General features: G+C 43.3%; 1 protein-coding gene across 4 annotated transcripts; it reads left to right on the top strand.

Annotated features, from left to right (window-relative positions):
* Positions 1 to 3056: 3056 nt before the first annotated feature.
* Positions 3057 to 17957, top strand: ABRACL (ABRA C-terminal like). Of its 4 annotated transcripts, XM_019028665.4 has the most exons (4): positions 3057 to 3222; positions 3413 to 3539; positions 8844 to 8910; positions 17377 to 17957. In XM_019028665.4, the coding sequence occupies exons 3-4, from the start codon at positions 8850 to 8852 to the stop codon at positions 17559 to 17561; spliced, it is 246 nt and encodes an 81-aa protein (XP_018884210.1). In that variant the 5' UTR covers positions 3057 to 3222; positions 3413 to 3539; positions 8844 to 8849; the 3' UTR covers positions 17562 to 17957. The 4 variants fall into 4 exon arrangements, with proteins under 4 accessions (XP_018884210.1, XP_004044801.1, XP_018884211.1 ...); XM_004044753.5 differs by lacking the exon at positions 3057 to 3222 and having other exon boundaries at positions 3343 to 3539; XM_019028666.4 differs by lacking the exons at positions 3057 to 3222; positions 3413 to 3539 and adding an exon at positions 3789 to 3976.
* The last annotated feature ends 222 nt before the right edge of the window (positions 17958 to 18179 follow it).

Raw genomic sequence — 18179 nt, forward strand, 5'->3', positions numbered from 1 at the left:
ATTGGGGGATTGAGTCGCTGTATTTTAGAAATATTATGTATTTTAGAAATACAGCCGGACACGGTGGCTCATGCCTGTAATCCCAGCACTTTGGGAGGTCGAGGTGGGTGGATCACCTGAGGTCAGGAGTTCCAGACCAGCTTGACCAACACGGCAAAACCCATCTCTATTAAAAATAGAAGATTAGCTGGACATGGTGGTGCATGTCTGTAATCCCAGCTGCTCAGGAGGCTGAGGCAGGAGAATCACTTGAACCTGGGAGGTCGAGGTTGCAGTGAGTGAAGATTGCGCCACTGCACTTCAGCCTGGGTGACAAGAGCGAAACTTCATCTCAAAAAAAAAAAAAAAAAAAAGGAAGAAGAAGAAAGAAATATGCAGTCAGTGCTCCTGTGAATATTTTGTACATGTCTCTTGGTGAATGTATCTCCCTTTTCTGTTGGGTATGTACCCAGGATGGAATTGCCATCCTAGAGATCCTTTAAGATAGAGGAGAAAATAGAAAAGTTTTTTCTATTCATTACAGTGCAGACAACTGCATTTTTAAAATAATGACTTCGATTTTCCATGAGTGTTTAAATATCATAGTGTTATTTTTCTCATTCCAGGAACATGTAATAAGTTTCTAAGTAAAATATTAGTATATACTATAACGCTTTATTCTGGAATTGTCTATAGCTACACTGTCTAATACAGTAGCCACAACCCTAGAAGGCTATTGAGCACCTGAAATGTTGGGTAAATGTAAAATACAAGATAGACTTACAAGATTTAGTACGAAATAAAGAATGTACAATATTTTATTAATAATTTCAAAATATCCATTACAGGTTGAAATGATAGTACTTTGGATATACTGGGTGAAATAAAACATATTATTAAAATCTCACCTTTTTTAAAAAAAATGTGGCTACTAGAAATTTTAAGTTGGACGTGTTGTTCACAATTTTATTTCCTTCGGACAGCGCTGGTCCATACTATGCAATTAAATACATGGATAAGGATTGTTTTAATACTTCAAATGTACATTACTTTCAGTTCTGTTTGACAAAGGACAGGTCATGGGCTACTTTGGACCATTTAGTATTGGCACTTTGTGGGTGGCACATTTATTTAAAAGATATTAAATACTCTTTAATTTGATAAACTGTATTATTTTCTTTTTAGGTTAAACTTCCACATTGCTTACATTGTACATGATGATATTCCTGAGGGAATAAGAAAAGATAACAAAAGTCTATTTGGAAATTGAAGGAGTAGGATTGGATATGAAAAATATTAGTTAAGATTTTTTAATATTTCTTTTATCAAAACAGCTTTCTTTTTTCTTTTCTTTTCTTTTTTCTTTTTTCTTTTTTTTTTTTTTTTTTTGAGATGCAGCCTCACTCTGTTGCCCAGGCTGGAGTGCAGTGGCACGCTCTCGGGTCACCGCAACCTTCGCCTCCTGGGTTCTAGTGATTCTTCTGCCTCAGCCTCCAGAGTAGCTGGGATTACAAGCATGTGCCACCACGCCTGGCTAATTTTTGTATTTTTAGTAGAGACGGGGTTTTGCCATGTTGGGCAGGCTGGTCTCGAACTCCTGACCTCAGGTGATCCATCTACCTTGGCCTCCCAAAGTGTTGGGATTACAGGCATGAGCCACTGCGCCCAGCCGACAAAACAATTTTCTTAAATTGTAATTCCTTATAGATTAACATAAAGCTTGTGTTATACTTAGTTTAGCACATGTGTAAACAAAGTATCTTTTGGGTGAGTTTATTTTTATATTAACAAGGATGTTTACTTCTTTAGGTAAAGTAACCTATTTCTTTTTCTTTGGTTGGCAATTAGGGCAATACTAATTGCCTAATCATAACAGAAGCGGTGCACTCCAGACTCATTATTCCTATCATTGGATATTATCTGACTGATGAATTGTGATCCCTGTCACAGGCCAAAATAGCGAGGTCCTGCTTCGATAACTGCTAAATATATTTTTCTTGAATTATATATTTTTTTGCCTTATGTCGACTGTGAAAGATATAAACTATAACTTCTCACCTTTCTTTTGGTGAGAAAAAAATAGGCCTCAATCATTTTGGTAACAATATAAAACAAGTAAAAGAAAAAAATAGGTCTGAAAAGATCTTGGAGTCACCTTAAACTTTATCTGCCATGAGACACTTAGAAGAATCAGACCTTTGTTGAAGATTACAGAACAGAGACTCATTCAGTCACACCCAAGAGACAGGTATTCACTGTAAAGACTAGAATGAAGCGTGGGAAGTGGATGGATCCAGTGCAGCCCCAGGGAACTGGACACTCACATGCCCCTGGGAAGCAGGTCTTTGTTGCTCTCCTTCCATCACTTGGTCTCAGCTTGTCTTTGACTGGCTTCTACCACTTGTGCCTCCACCCAACCTGCTGCTACATTCTCCTGGTTTCTGCTTTCTCAAATGTTTTGCATTCGAAGCCCATTTTGGCCCCTTCTGCCTTACCCTCTCTTAGCTCCAACCTTTCTCTTACATCAGACAGCTCCGTCTCTGCATTCTCCACTTTCCATTTCCAAGGGAGTGTCTGATTGGCTTACTAATTATCAGAGTCCGTGTTTGATGAGAACTGTTTGCTCCAGGTCACCTCACAGGATGATGACTACATCACGGATTGTGCGCTCCTGGGTCACGCGATCACTCTTAATTTCAATTAGCTGGGCTGGGGGTGGGGAGGGGGGTAAAGAACGTTTTTTGTAGTTATTTGTGCAACCCCTGCTCTAGAAATAGTTTGGGTAACTGTTTCCTTTCCAAAAGGACTCTCTGGGTACGGTAAGCAATTCTCTCTCACACACGCATATATTAAAATAACAGTGACTAAAACAAAGGGAGCATGAATAAATTGAATTATGAAGTTAAATGTATGAAATAATGAATGAACAAGGGAAGAAACCGATACTGACCCAGGGTCAACAACTACCTATGTCCAAGTAAAATTTCTTTGCCGTCTGACAAATTGGCTTTCAAGATTGCATTTTGTTTTGCGAATTAAGCCATTGTTAAGTCATGAGTCGTAGTTTTCTGGAGGCCCTCGGCATCCGCAACCCATGAATGCCACGTTCTTTCTGGCAGCCTTCAGCAATTTGAGGGCGCTTTGTTTCTTACGTTGGGAGAGAAATCCATCAGGAAATCGACGCCCAGCATCAGATGCAGATCCTGGGATCCTTGGCTCTGAGTAGCACGGTGGAAAAGTGAGGTAATCCAGGCTCTGGGCCCGTTTTCCTAGGAGCCCAGGGCGCTTCACCTGTCTGCAGTCAGCCCCTTTCTTGGACGTCTCCTCCCCTGAGTTTCCTCCTCATAGGCTTGTCCCTGGGAGTGTGGGCGGCCCCTTTCTTGAGCGCAGAAACACTTACTTTTCCCCCTACCCTGCTCCTCCTCCTCCACAGCCGTCTTTCTCTTTGCCTCAGCCACTTCCTTCCTTGGCCTCACCCTCCCCAGTGCACTGAAGAAGGTAACCGGGTCCAGACCCACGCGGCGCCAGTTCTCCGGCGGGAAGGAAAACCGCGCAGAGAGGTGCGTGAGCGCCTGGGCAGATGTGGCTTAGGTAGCAGGGATGGACTGGGTGTCCGTGGTGCGCCGCCGGGCACCGCGGGCTGCGGTGAGAGTCGGGTCAGGAGGGGGCCGGGAGGGGGCTCAGGGCGCGCGGAAGCTGCGACGGGCTGGGCTGAGACCTCGCGGGTTGGGGTCCCGTGGGGCGCGCGCCGCCCACGCCCCCACCTCTCGGGTCGACTTCCGCACTCGGCTCACGTGACGTTTCGCCGGCCGGGGGCGGACTGGGAAGCCGGCAGAAATGGAACGATTTTTACCGCGGTGCGACGTGTCGGCTTTGCACTTGGCGGTGGTTCAGGAGCCAGTTCTGCAGAGCTGGGTGGGGAAGGGCTGGGGGCGAGGGGAGAGGCTGCCCCGAGGAACGTGGTGGCCTCAGGGCAGTGGACTCTGCAGCGCCGGAGGTGGGTGCGGCTCTGTGCGCTCCAGGTCAGGGGGTGCAGAGTCGTGAGGGGACACCAGGGGCTCGTGGAGCCCGGGGCAGGGTCCGTTTTCGTCGCCGGGTTTGGGTGCTCGCTCTCGCGGCGCTTCGGGGCGCCCGGGCCATGGGGGAGGCAGACCCGCGGCGCCGGGCCGGGAGCTGCGGAGACAAAGGCTTCCGGGACGCGGCCCTTCCCGGGCGCCAGCGGTGCCGCCCCGCCACTGGGGGCCCAGCCCTGCGCTTCCCAGCCCTGCACTGGTGCCGGCGGTGACCGTGTGATGATGGGCTGCAGGGCACGGGGTTAGGGGACCTCTACCAGGCAGAACCCCAAACTGGTAGCAGGATGGCCAAATATGGAGTGAGCGCGCCCCAGACCGGAGGGAGTAAGGAGTCCAGTCATCCTTTGACCCGCACCAGCTGCTTGTCCGCGATTGCGAAGGAGGGCTGGGAAAACGTGCCCAGCCCGAGTGTGTAAAGTTGGTTCCTGATTCCGGACATACCTATTCCAGTAGGCTTTATTTCCTTGGATATTAGAAAATCTCCATGCATTGCCTCCAAACTTTTGAAAAATAACAATGCCCTGAGGGTCCTTAAATACATTCTAAAGTGTGTATTGGTGGTGAGTTTCGGGTTCTGCCCAGTCCTCCGACTTTCCGCTTCCTTTGTGTTTCCCACGCACAAAGCCGAAATCGATTCTGCGACACTTAGAGTGCCTGGCCGTCATCTGCCTCGCCTTCCCTGGAGCCTTTTCCTGTCTTCTGGTCCAGCCGCTCACCATTAAGCTCTTCCCTTTAGACTTGCTCTGCTTCTCACCTCTCTTCATTGTTCTTTTCTTTTTTTTTTCTTAGACATAGTTTCACGGTACTCGTGAGAATGTGTTACATTCGTATAACCAAATCAGGGTAATTGATATATCCATCACCCTAAATATTTATCTCTTCTTTATGCTAGGAACATTCAACTTACTTGCTTTTAGCCATTTGGAAGTGTACAATCCATTAATGTGAACTATAGTCACCCCACTGATCAATGCAACACCAGGTCTTATTTCTTCTAACTGTGTTTATACCCATCAACCTCTCTTCACCCTCCGCCCCCTTCATTGTTCTTCATCTTGCTCTCTGCAGTCCTGGGATTCTGTCCTTATTATAAAAGGCCATGGGTCTTGCAAGGATTGTGTCACAATAGGTATTTTTCCCCCTTTGTCCCTCTCCTTCCTAAATAATAAATGAATAAAACGTCAAATTATGCATGCTAGCAATTGTTTTTAAACCTGTTATTTTCCTATTTATGGTGGTCTGGGCAGGGAGCCTTTCTTGCTTTGTAAGTGTTCTGCCTTGGTAAGAGCTCAGCATGTCACGTTTCATACAAATACCACTCACTATTATATTTAGTGTATTTGCATAATGGCAAAAGAGGAAGAGGAAGCGAGGAAACAGCCACCACGATGTGGTAGAAACAGCATTTAATTGTGGGGCATTCACCCCTGTTTCGTTATCCTTAAAATAGAGTTAAATAAATGCCTTGCAAGGTTCTTAGAACTACATGAATTAACGTAGATAAGGAGCCTGATGTGTAATTAATTATAAAGAAACGCTGGTTGCCTTTCATGCTTAAAATTGGATGAACGTACATCTGCTTACTATAATGCAGGTATGCGTACTATATGTAATAGATGAATTTCCCCTTTGATGCTCATTATTCAATGAGAGCTAAGTCTGAAGTATGTTGCTGGAGGTGGGAGGAAGGAGTGAAGAAGGGTGTTAAAGAGATAACATCTTTCCGGGGTCGGGAATCAGAGAATCAGAGAATTGGAAAGTTCCTTAGTTTCTTTGGACATTTTCATTCTCCCTCTGTCCAGTACAGGCTAATTTCCTCATCATCCCTCACAGATCCTTACTATGTCTGCATTAATATTTCTAGGAACAGGGTGCAAACTTTATTCATTGTTGGGCAATTTTAATTGCTAGATAACTTTTTTATATGGCTCTCAAATCTGCCTTTCTATTACACTTACCCATCCTACCCAGTAGAGGAACACAAAGACTATTCATATAGGTACATAAAAAAGAGCTTTAGTTTTTTTTTGTTTTGTTTTTAAAGCAGCAGTTCTTCTCTAAGCTAACTTTATGGGTCAAGATTCTTTAGAGTGCAAGTAATAGAAACTCAATCAAACCAACACAAGCAAAAAGGAAAGATACCGGTTCATGTAGTTGGAAAGTCCAGGGTCATATATAGGCTCAGTCATTGTTATATGGCTGGACATTTCTTTGTGTTAGCTTTACTCCTGGCAAGCTGTTCTCACGTGGTGGCCATTGACATCAGGGACTATAAACTAATATCATAGAACCCAGTGAAAGGAGAGTGTCATTTTACTAATAGTTCTAGCAATATCATAGGGCTGAACCTCATTGTTCTGGATGGGCTCAGCTACCTCATGCCTCAAACCAATCATTCTGGCCCTGAACTGCTTCTGGAGCCCAGGGTAAGACTCTACCCAGGATACATGGGTTTAGCATAAGGAGGGAAAGGCTTTATCCAAACAAAACATAGACTGCTGGTGCCAGAATGGGAAATGGGTGTTGGGCAGACAAAACAACAGTTGCCCACCACACTGCTATTAATAGTTTTTTTCCCACTTTTTTTTTTTTTTTTTTTTTTTTTTTGAGACGGAGTCTCGCTCTGTCGCCCAGGTTGGAGTGCGTGATCTCGGCTCACTGCAAGCTCCGCCTCCCGGGTTCACGCCATACTCCTGCCTCAGCCTCCTGAGTAGCTGGGACTACAGGCGCCCGCCACCATGCCCGGCTAATTTTTTTTTGTATTTTTAGTAGAGACGGGGTTTCACCGTGTTAGCCAGGATGGTCTCGATCTCCTGACCTCGTGATCCACCCGCCTCGGCCTCCCAAAGTGCTGGGATTACAGGCGTGAGCCACCGCGCCCGGGCTTTCCTACTTTTATTCTCATGGCATAGTGTTCAGGCCTAGTGGCTGTGTACTCTGTGTATATTTTCGCTTTTTAGTATCTCTCTTAAACTATGTCTTGAATTGCATATAATGTTACAGATATGACTTCACCAACACAAAGTCCTCAATATTTGAACACTATAAATTTTCATATTAAGTTTTATGAAGATGCATTTAATTGAATATTTTGCGTTTTATTGCAATCTAAGCTTCTTAAATTATAATATTCGCACAAGCAACAGAGCAGATGGTAGTGGCACTTTTAATAATTAGCAGATAGAAAATCTAGTGTCCCAATCAATATCATGTAAGCAGGTGGTATACAGTCATAGGTGTCACTCTTGTTTTTAACAGCTAGCAAGAATTAGTTACAATCCATCTGGATAAAGTTGTTTCTTCCAAATTACCACCCCAAAGGAAACCATACACACAACTCCACCTTTTTGGTCTCTTACATGATTTGAAAAAATTATGATTTGAAAACAGACTGAACTGATGCATCTTCTACCCAGTTGCTCATACTTCCTGACATCCTGCAGGTGTACTTCAGTCCCTCTCATGCCTTTGCGTGTTCTTTTCAGTTCATGAGGTCAATATTTCTTTACCCTCTGCTCTTAGTGCCAGACATGATAGAGCAGTGAGCATTATAGTCAGATCCCTGCAGAGGGGAGCTTACCCTGTAGAAGTGAAAGTCCAGAAATGTAATTCCAATTAAGTGAAATGAAGAGGGGCACCCGGTGCTATGGGAACACGCAGTGAGGGAGGTGCTCCTCCTCCACGGTTTCAGGGAAGGCTTTTATTTAAGCTGGAGCAGGATGTGTGTGAATTAGCTCCTGGAAGGAGGAATAGCTATAGTCTGGGTTGAAGCCACAGTATGTGTGAAGGCTGGAGGTGAGAGAGCAAGGGGGCATTTGAGAGATTAAAAAGTCCCACATGGCTACAGCCTAGAGTTCAAGGGGGTGAAAGAGGCTGGAACAGTGTGCGGGACCCAGCTCGTGGAGGACTTAGTGAGCCAAGGTAAGGCTCAGCTTTTGTTTTATTCTGAGCTCCTCTTTATCTGCAGATGAATGATCTTCACCATGAGCTATTTATTGCAATCGGATTTACTGGGCACTGCCCAGAGAAGGCCATGACATCCCTGTACGTCACTGGATTGACCGGATGGTATTAAAATTGCTGTTGTATTGATCTGCCTCCCCCACTAGACTACAGGCTCCTGAAGGGCAGGGAGTGTTTGTCAGTTTATTCTGGGGTGCCCAGCCCCCAGCTTAGGCCTGCCTCAAGTGTGCTATGTGTTTTCTCCTTTGTTGCCTTGCTTTGTGTATGCACTTCCTCCTGTATAGAGTGCCCTACCCCACCAGTCTGGCTGGACCACTCCTCCCCAGTGACCTCCAGGAAGCCTCCTGCTGCTTCCTCCTTTGTGCTTCCATATGCCTTGGACCCACCACTCAAAGAGTATTCGTCTCATTGCTCTTCATTGCAGGCCCTCATCTGCCTTTAGAATGTGAGATCCCCGAGGGCAGATCCTGTGCTACACACCTTTTGTATTTTTGGTGCCTGGCAGGGTACCATGAAGAGGACCTACTCAGAGTGATTCGCAGGTGCAAGGAGAATGGCTGTAGTGAATCGTGGGTGCAAGGAGAATGGCTGTATTCTTCCCCACAGATGTGGAGAATAGGAGTGCAGGGAGCTGAGGGGGCGGTTACAAAGGTAGAGGGAAAATGGGGACACTTCAGTGCCACATGCATCACACAAATATTTTTAGGAAAAGGAACATGGTAAATTAATAGTGACAAATGCGACCTGAACAAGACAAAGGGCTCTTGGATTTGGATGTGCTTAATGGAATGTAATGGTGATAATTTAGACTTCCTTTTTCTCTCCCAGGCAGCAATGAATGTGGATCATGAGGTTAACCTCTTAGTGGAGGAAATTCATCGTTTGGGTTCAAAAAGTAAGTATCTAACAGAGATAGAGTATTTCTCCTGGCTTTACCTTGGGACAGGTGAGACTGGCATGCTGGAGAAGCCTATGAAGGGGTCACCCAGGGCTTCAGGACACAGGTGTGGCAGCTCTGCCCACAGCCCCAGGTTATAACTGCCCTTAGCCGGGAATTGACATCTGGAGACACGGGGCTTTTGGGGTATTGTGATTCTGATGCAGGGAATAGTTGAGATATTTCATTATTTTTCAATAGAAAGCAAATTACCAAGCTTCTTTTATTTGACTGCATTGAAATTTGGTAATTGAATCGTGTTCAAATTTTTACTTGTCATACTATTAAAATTTATGTTTTCTGCCTTGTTCTGCCATCATTTTACAAACGTCTTTTTTTCAAATCATCTTATCTAAAATATCATCATTTTACAAACTTCTAAATGACTAGGGATTTACACTGAAATTATACTAAATTATACTAAATTGTCTTTATTTTCTCCAAATCTTGAGTTTTGTATAATCAGATATTAAGTAATGTAACTAAAATAAATCATCCTTTAGGTAGTGTTTAAGAAAAATTATCTTTTTCTTCAGCAATAACTAGGCAGCTTCCTTGAAGATAGTGACATGCAGAATTGGTAGTGTTAGTGTCTTCTTCCTAAGTCGTAATGAAAATTACTATTATACTTGCGGCTTTAGGTATTTGGTACATCTCAGATGAGATATGCAAGTATTTGGGGGGCATTTTGAAAATAATAAGAATAATAGACATATTCAGCAACAACTAGGATAATAGAACTCGAAGTTGTAAAATTACATCATGTAAATGAAAAACAGTTCTAGAAAGTACCTCACAAGCTCTCAAGATTTGTGTCATTATAGTTTGATTCTTCTTAAAGCACTATCTGTTCCTGAATCACAAATCCTTTGAAGTAACAGGACACACTTGGAAAATTCCATTAAGCCATTAATATCAAATGTCCCCTGCAGTGGTTTTCTGTTCCTGCTGTAACAGATTGCCACAAATTTAGCGATGTAAAACAACACATTTAATATCTTAAGAGTTCTGTAGGTCAGGAGTTTGACAACGGTCCTGCTGGAGTAAGATTAAGGTGTTGGCAGGGGACTCCTTTCTATAGGTTCCAGGAGGGAATCAGTTTCCTTGCCTTTTCCAGCTTCTAGAAGTTGCCTTGGCTCATGACTCCCTTTCTCTGTCTTCAAAGCAAGCAAGAGCTGATTGAGTCCACACATTGCATCATACTGACATCCTCCACTTTTAATTCTTTTTTTTTTTCGGGAGAGAATCTTACACTGTCACTCAGGCTAGAGTGCAGTGGTGCAATCTCAGCTCACTGCAACCTCTGCCTCCCGGGTTCAAGCGATTCTCCTGCCTCAGCCTCCCAAGTAGCTGGGATTATAGGCACCTGCCACCACGCTAATTTTTGTATTTTTAGTAGAGATGAGGTTTCACCATGTTAGCCAGGCTGGTCTCGAACTCCTGACCTTAGGTGATCCACCTGCCTCGGCCTCCCAAAATGCTAGGTTTACAGGTGTGAGCCACCACACCCGGCCTAGTTTCTTGTATTTTTATTAGAGATGGGGTTTTACCAGCCAGGCGCAGTGGCTCACACCTGTAATCCCAGCACTTTGGGAGGCTGAGGCGGTTGGATCATGAGGTGAGGAGTTCGAGACCAGCCTGGCCAACATGGTGAAACCCTGTCTCTACTAAAGATACAGAAAAAAATTAGCCAGGCGTGCTGGCATGTGCCTGTAATCCCAGCTACTAGGGAGGCTGAGGCAGGAGAATCACTTGAACTCGGGAGGCGGAGGTTGCAGTGAACCAAGATTGTGCCACTGCACTCCAGCCTGGGCAATGGGGCAAGACTTCGTCTCAACAAACAAACAAACATAAAAGAGACAGGGTTTCACCATGTTGGCCAGGCTGGTCATGAACTCCTGGCCTCAAGTGATCCACCTGCCTCGGCCTCCCAAAGTGCTGGGATTACAGGTGTGAGCCACCGTGCCTGGCCTGCCTCCCTCTTCTGTTTTAAGGACTTTTTGGATTACACTGGGCTCACCCAGATAATCTAGGATACCTTCCTGTCATAGGGTCCTTAATTGAATTGCATCTGAAAAGTCCCTTTTGCCATGTAACATACAGATTCTAGGGATTGGGACATGGATATCTTAGGGGGCCTTTATTCTTCCTACTATTCCCTCTTTTTTGTCTTAGTCACTCTATTTCTATATCAAACCCGAGTCGTCATTACTGAAATGTACCAAGAAAAGATAAATGAGGCATAGTAAAGCTGGTATGGACTCTAAGTCCTAAGTTAGTCAACAACTGAGTTGAATCATATGATCGGTTAATACTTATTGAGTATCTATATATGCTAATAACTGTGTAGTACAAGTGGTATAAAGTGTGTTCCTTTTCCTCAGGGATTTTACTACTTAGTTGATGAAAACAGATAAAATCTCATAGTCCAGGTGCCATGGCTCAGGCCTGTAATCCTAGCACATCAGGAGGCCAAGGTGGGAGGATCGCGTAAGCCCAGGAATTCAAGACCAGCCTGGGCAACAAAGTGGGATCCCATCTCTACAAAAAAATAAAAAAATTAGCCAGACATGGTGGCATGCAACTGTGGTCCCAGCTGTACTGGAGGCTGAGGCAGGAGGATTGCATGAGCTCAGGACGTCGAGGCTGCAGTGAGCCGTGTTCAAGCCATTGCACTCCACCCTGGGGGACAGTGAGATCCTGTCTCAAAACAAAAACAAAAACAATAAAAAACTCATGAGGCAATTATCCGAAAAAAAAAATGGTATGCTGAACTATGAAGTGCTGACATGCAGTATGGTCCCTTCAAAATACATTATTGGAAGTTGTAGTAGTTGGGGGCACTCAGTGAAGTCTTGCATCTCAGGTAGGACTTTGAAGTTTAGGGCAGGTCAGTTTAGGAGGAAATCCATGAGTTGGTTTTTGGAATGGGAATGAATGTATTGTTTGAAGAGAACACTGAGAAGACATTGGAAAATATAATTTATTTAGTTTCTTTTTTGAGATGGAGTCTCACTCTGTTTCCTGGGCTGGAGTGCAGTGGCACCATCTTGGCTCACTGCAACCTCTTGTCTTCTGAGTGCAGGCAATTCTTGTGCCTCAGCCTCCCTGGTAGCTGGTATTACAGGTGTCCACCACCACGCCTGGTTAAGTTTTATATTTTTAGTAGAGATGGGGTTTTGCCATGTTGGCCAGGCTGGTCTCGAACTTCTGGCCTCAAGTCATCCGCCTGCCTCAGCCTCCCAAAGTGTTGGGATTACAGGCGTGAGCCACTTCGTCCGGCCATAATGTATTTAGTTTCCTAATCAAAGAAATCAACAGTCTTCCCTAACTCAATTTTTCTCCCACGCATTTCACCACACCCACTTGATGGAGGCCTGATGAGTCTTATTTTCCATAGTGATGTCCCTCCTGTTCCTCCTCCCACACTCCTGATTTTTCCTGAGCTCAGTGAGGTCATCTTACTCTTGGCAGCATTATTATTGTTTTTTTCTTTTTCTTTTCTTTTTTTTTTTTTCTGGGATAGAGTCTTGCTCTGTCACCCAGGCTGGAGTACAGTGGTGCGATCTTGGCTCACTGCAACCTCTGCCTCCTGGGTTCAAACAATTCTCCTGCCTCAGCCTCCTGAGTAGCTGGGATTACAGGCATCTGCCACCACCCCCAGCTAATTTTTGTATTTTTACTAGAGACAGTTTTTCGCCATGTTGGCCAGGCTGGTCTCAAACTCCTGGCCTCATGTGATCCACCCTCCTCAGCCTTCCAAAGTGCTGGGATTGTAGACGTGAGCTGCTGGGCCCAGCCGTGCATTACTATTGTTTGGATAGTTATAGGTGTTACAGGCATATTTCCAAAGATTTGTAGGATTTTCTTTTCTTTATCCATACCAGCCTAGTGTTTATTGGTCATATTCAATTAGTTTTTAAATTCTAACCTTTACATTACTAGAAGAGTGTCATTATTCTGGTAAGGCAAACTGAAATTCCACTTCAAAATTAGCAGCTTTCACATTAGAAGACTTAAGATAATTATCGTAACTTCTATAAGCATGGAAATACTTTTAATTTTGCAGCTTCATCAGGATACCTTGACTTTCTCATTCCTGGCAAAAGATGACTTATTGAGTTTGAAAGCATATATAGATATGTGTTATCTTTGAACGTGTTATGGTTAATTATTTAAGTTGTATCTGGAGTAATTTTGCTTTAGTCTACATATGATATATGAGCTCAAGATGAAAACTGATGAATTTAGTTTTATCTTTTCATTGAAAGTCAAATTCCTTAAAGTCTCATTTTTCATATAGAGAAAAAAGATTAAATGGGGAGAGAGCACTTGGAAATTTAAATTCTTTCATTCAACAAAATTTTTTTAGTGTCCCCTTTGTGCTCAAGTGCTGGAGATGTAAAAATGAACAAAATTCCATCTCCATCTTTGAGGTCCTCTTTAGGTAGCTGAAACACAGACCAACTGGAAGTACCTAGAGGGAAGTGATTAACATGGGCTGTAAAGTCGGACTCTCTGGAAATGAATCCCAGCTCCTCTACATACTTGCTGTGTGACCTTGGCTACTTTACTAAACTTTTCTGTGCCTTGTTTTCCTTATTTGTAAAACAATAATACTCTATTTCAAGGACACATTTCTTCACATTAAAAAATCTCTAAAATAGGCCAGGTGTGGTGGCTCACGCCTATAATCCCAGCACTTTGGGAGGCCAAGGCAGGCAGATTGCCTGAGGTCAGGAGTTCGAGACCAGCTTGGCCAACATGGTGAAACCCTGTCTCTACTAAAAATACAAAAATTAGCTGGGCCTGGTGGCGGGTGCCTGTAATCCCAGCTACTTGGGGAGCTGAAACAGGAGAATCACTTGAACCTGGGAAGCGGAGGTTGCAGTGAGCCGAGACCACACCATAACACTCCAGCCTGGGCAACAAGAAGGAAACTCCATCTCAAAAGAAAAAAAAAAAATCTCTAAAATAAAAATACATCTTATAGTACATGGCATGCTATGGTTAAATCGGCAGTTTAATTATAATATAAAATAATGATGCTTCTTGTAATCAATTGTATCTTATCTTCCATGAAATACAGATTAAGTGAATTTTAATGACTGTAAAATGCATCGAACAGTTCTGGATCATAGCAAGTACTCAATAAATGTTAGCTATTAATATTATAAATGATGGTGAGTGCTTTGATAGATATATACTCAGTTTTATAAGAAGAGCTATTCACTCAACTGAGTGGATCATGAAGGACTTCTAGAAAAGGTGGCATTTGAATTCATTCCTGAAGAAAAAGAATTTAGCTAGGAAGAAGTTTCTGGGTTTCTGGGCAGACGGCTGAACACGGGCACTGTTACAAAAGCAGAATCTGTCGTATCATCTTAGGCACAGCAAGCAGTTCATTGTGACTGGATCAGGAGGTACATGCAGTGATGTGGCAGAAGACCAGGCAAGTGATAGATGCAAGGCCAGAGGATGAAGAGTCTCTTCTGTGAGGCCATGGACTTCCCTTTATTTAGAAGGTCATAGGGAGCCATTGAAATATTAAAGTAGGCTTGATGAGGTGGCTCACACCTGTAATCCCAGCACTTTGGGAGGCCAAGGCGGGAGGATTGTTTGAGCCCAGGAGTTTGAGACCTCATCTTTATTAAAAATAAAAATAAATTAGGTTTGGTGGTGCACGCCTGTAGTCCCAGCTACGTGGGAGGCTTGGAAGGCTCAAGAGGATCTCTTGAGTCCAGGAGTTCGAGGTTGCAGTGAGCTATGATCACACCACTGCACTCCAGCCTGAGCAACAGATTGACACCCTGTCTCAAAAAAAGAAAAAAGAACAAAAGAGGGATTAAAGTAGAAGAGTAACAATGAGCTTTGCATCTCATAAAGTTTCTTCCACATTTTTTCTTCCACACCCATGTGGAGGATGTATTGAGCGGCAAAAATGCAGAAAAGGAGGCTGGTACAGAGTTCTCAGTCAGCAGCTTGCAGTGATGCAGGTGAGAAACACTCAGGGCCTGAACCAAGGAATTAACTGTGATTGGAGAGGAGAGGCAGTAGCCACAGAAGGCACAAAGAAGGTGGAATCACCCAAACATTTGTCAGATTGAGGGGTGAGGGGGCATGAGAACTCCAAGATTACACTCAGGTTTCTGTCTTTGGTGCCTTTAAAAATTTTAACCAAAGTTGAGAATTTACTGTATGCTGGGCACTCTATAAGAGGCTTTATCTTTATTATGTCTGTTAATCCTTGCAACAGCCCTGTGAGAGGTATTTTTACCCTCATTTGATGGATACCTGAAGTTCAGAGAGCTTGGAGGACTTGCCTGAGGTTACCAGCAGCTCCACTTCTACCTGTAATCAGTGACAGGTTCCTGTTGCACACAGAGTGTCATGTAGGTAGAAATTGAAAAATCAAAGAGGTGCATCTTTGCTTTCCAGGCCAAACATGGTCAGATTCCCTGTTTTCCCTTTAGAACATCTTTTGTTCTCCTCATCTTAGATTATCTACTTCAGGTGAGTAAACTTCACGCTGGTCACTGTTCCCCCAGCCACCTTACTCGTTTTCAGCCTTGCCTGTGGCTTGGCACACTCTCCCCATTTGTCTCAGTCACAACAGAGCCCCTGGTTGCTGATACTCAGTGTGTGCTAGGCACTGTGCTGGGTGCTTTCGAACTGTGTCTCCTGGCAGCACTGAGAAAAAGATGTTCAGGTCCCCATTTTACACAGGAGGAAGCCAAGGCTTAGGGAGCTTTAAACAAGTTGCCCAAGGCCAAATGACTAGTAGATGGCAGAGATTTCAACTGAGGACTATTAGGTTTTTAAAAAGCTCCATGTATATCATCACAATGAAGACGAGGAAAAAGAAAAAAGCTCCAAGTTATTGTCTCCTTTAAAGTCCAGAATAGGTACTGTCTCCTCCATGAAGTCTTCCTTACCATTCTTGCCCAAAGACATCTTGCCCTCCTCTAAACTGTAAAATATATTTTCTTTTTTTCTTCTTTTTTTTTATGAGACATGGTCTCACTCTGTTGCCCAGGCTAGAGTGCACTAGCGCGATCATGGCTCACTGCAGCCTCAAACTCCTGGGCTCAAACAGCCCTCTGCTTCAGCTTCCTGAGTAGCTGGGATCACAGGTGCACTCCACCAGACCCAGCTCCCTCTCTCTCTCACTCTCTCTCTCTCTCTCTCTCTCTCTCTCTCTCTCTATATATATATATATATATATATATATGTATGTATATTTTTTTTTTTAGGAGAGACATGGTCTGACTATGTTGCTAAGGTTGGTGTCAAACTTCTGGGCTCAAGGTATCCTCCTACCTTGGCCTCCCAAAGTGCTGGGATTACAGGCATGAGCCATTGCACTCGGCCGGGATGTATTTTCTTTGCTTCTCATTTGGCATCCAATCACATACTGCATTGTACTGTTGCTTTACTTGTTATGTGTATAGTTCTTATTTCCTCATGGGAATTGAAGTCATTGCTTTGAAAGCTAGAAAGTTATTCTCTCTAGAAAGTGATTCTCTACTTCCTTATGTCTGCCTCTAGTGTCTAACACAGTGCTGCGCTCACAGTAGGAGTTTGCCAAGCATCCAGTCGGAAGTTCTAGCCAGGGAGCATGGGAACTCAAGAACCTTTGGTCAAGGAATGGTCCTCCCCTCACTGTGATGGCCATCGTCTTGACAGTGGGTGTAACCTTGGAAGGGAAGAACCTGCAGTAGAGGGTAGGAAGAGGTCAGGGATTCAGTCAAGTGGTCAAAGGAATCGCCCAAGGATAGGGAGGAGTCTCCCAGATTACCCTTGCCTCCAGGTTTTCAGGTTATTGATGTTTAACAACAGATCTACTTTTGGTCTATCTTAACTTTCAATGTGTATGTTAAAAACTGGCCTCCAAATAAGATAATCTAGGGCTCATATGAAATACAGATTTCTGAGTCTACTACTGGGAATTCAGATTCAGTGGTCCTGATGAATGGCTGATGATTATACATTTTTAAGGAGCCCCCCACTCCCACCCTGGGGATTCCGAGTGTTCAGAACACACTTAGAGAAACACTGCTCCTGATCCTGGTTTTCTCTTTTATTTGTAGTGTTTATTGATTCAAAAACTCATGTAACAATTAACAAATAAAAATAGAGAGAAATTCATCTGCAGTATTAGCACTGTAGCACATTCAACTTTTGTAAATGTTGGTTCTCAGTCTTTGTCTGGATAATCCTAAGGCTAAGAGGCATATAGCATGTATTTATTCCATTACTTTTTGGATCAGGGAAGAGAATATGTTGAATTTATGACTGTTAAGTGTTAAATTGCAACCTTGGATAGCCCATAGTTATAAATTTATTAAAGATTTTGTAAGTCTTCCATACTTGAGGGTATGAAACAGACTTTGCATTTGCTAACAATGTATTTTCTCAAACTAGATGCTGATGGAAAGTTAAGCGTGAAATTTGGGGTCCTCTTCCGTGATGATAAATGTGCCAACCTCTTTGAAGCATTGGTAGGAACTCTCAAAGCTGCAAAACGAAGGAAGATTGTAACATATCCAGGAGAGCTGCTTCTGCAAGGTGTTCATGATGATGTTGACATTATATTACTGCAAGATTAATGTGGTTTACATATCTTTATGTACTGCCATTTTTTGTTTCTGGTAAACTGGAATATAAAGTGAAAGAACAAACATTTGAACATACTTAATGTATTTTTATAGAACTTTGTAAACGAAAGGAGATTCATGTTTTAGAAGTCTGTCCTTTTTTATATCTTGAAAGAAAATTTATGTATGATGCTATAAAATAAATCCTATTATTTTTCTCAGGAATCTGGTTAGGAATTGTAGGCAATGAGATTTTTTGCGGGGCAGGGATGGGAATGTTTGTTCATAAATAATTAGACATTTTCTATAGATATTTGACATTCTGCGAAAGCAACAAGCAAACTGAAGACCAACTCCTATGAGAAATATTATGATGTTTATGTAATAAAGACATGTAACTGTCTTAAATTTGCCTTATTTTGTCATTTAAGTATTTGTGTGCTTCTCAGAATTGAGTTTTTGCATCAAGATTAGGTAACTGCAGTAAAAGTTGTGTTACTCTGAAACAAATTCTCTCAAAACTACCAAATTTAAGTAATAGGAAGGGCTGGGCATGGTGGCTCACACCTGTAATTCCAGCACTTGGGAGGCTGAGGCGGGCAGATCACCTGAGGTTGGGAGTTCGAGACA

Source organism: Gorilla gorilla, chromosome 5 (genome assembly GCF_029281585.2).
Source record: "Gorilla gorilla gorilla isolate KB3781 chromosome 5, NHGRI_mGorGor1-v2.1_pri, whole genome shotgun sequence".
Lineage (NCBI taxonomy): Eukaryota > Metazoa > Chordata > Mammalia > Primates > Hominidae > Gorilla > Gorilla gorilla.

Coding starts and splice junctions, on each gene's coding strand:
- ABRACL (XM_019028665.4), top strand. CDS start 8,850: ATGAATGTGGATCATGAGGTTAACCTCTTAGTGGAGGAAATTCATCGT. Junction 8,911..17,376: donor TCATCGTTTGGGTTCAAAAA/GTAAGTATCTAA, acceptor TTCTCAAACTAG/ATGCTGATGGAAAGTTAAGC.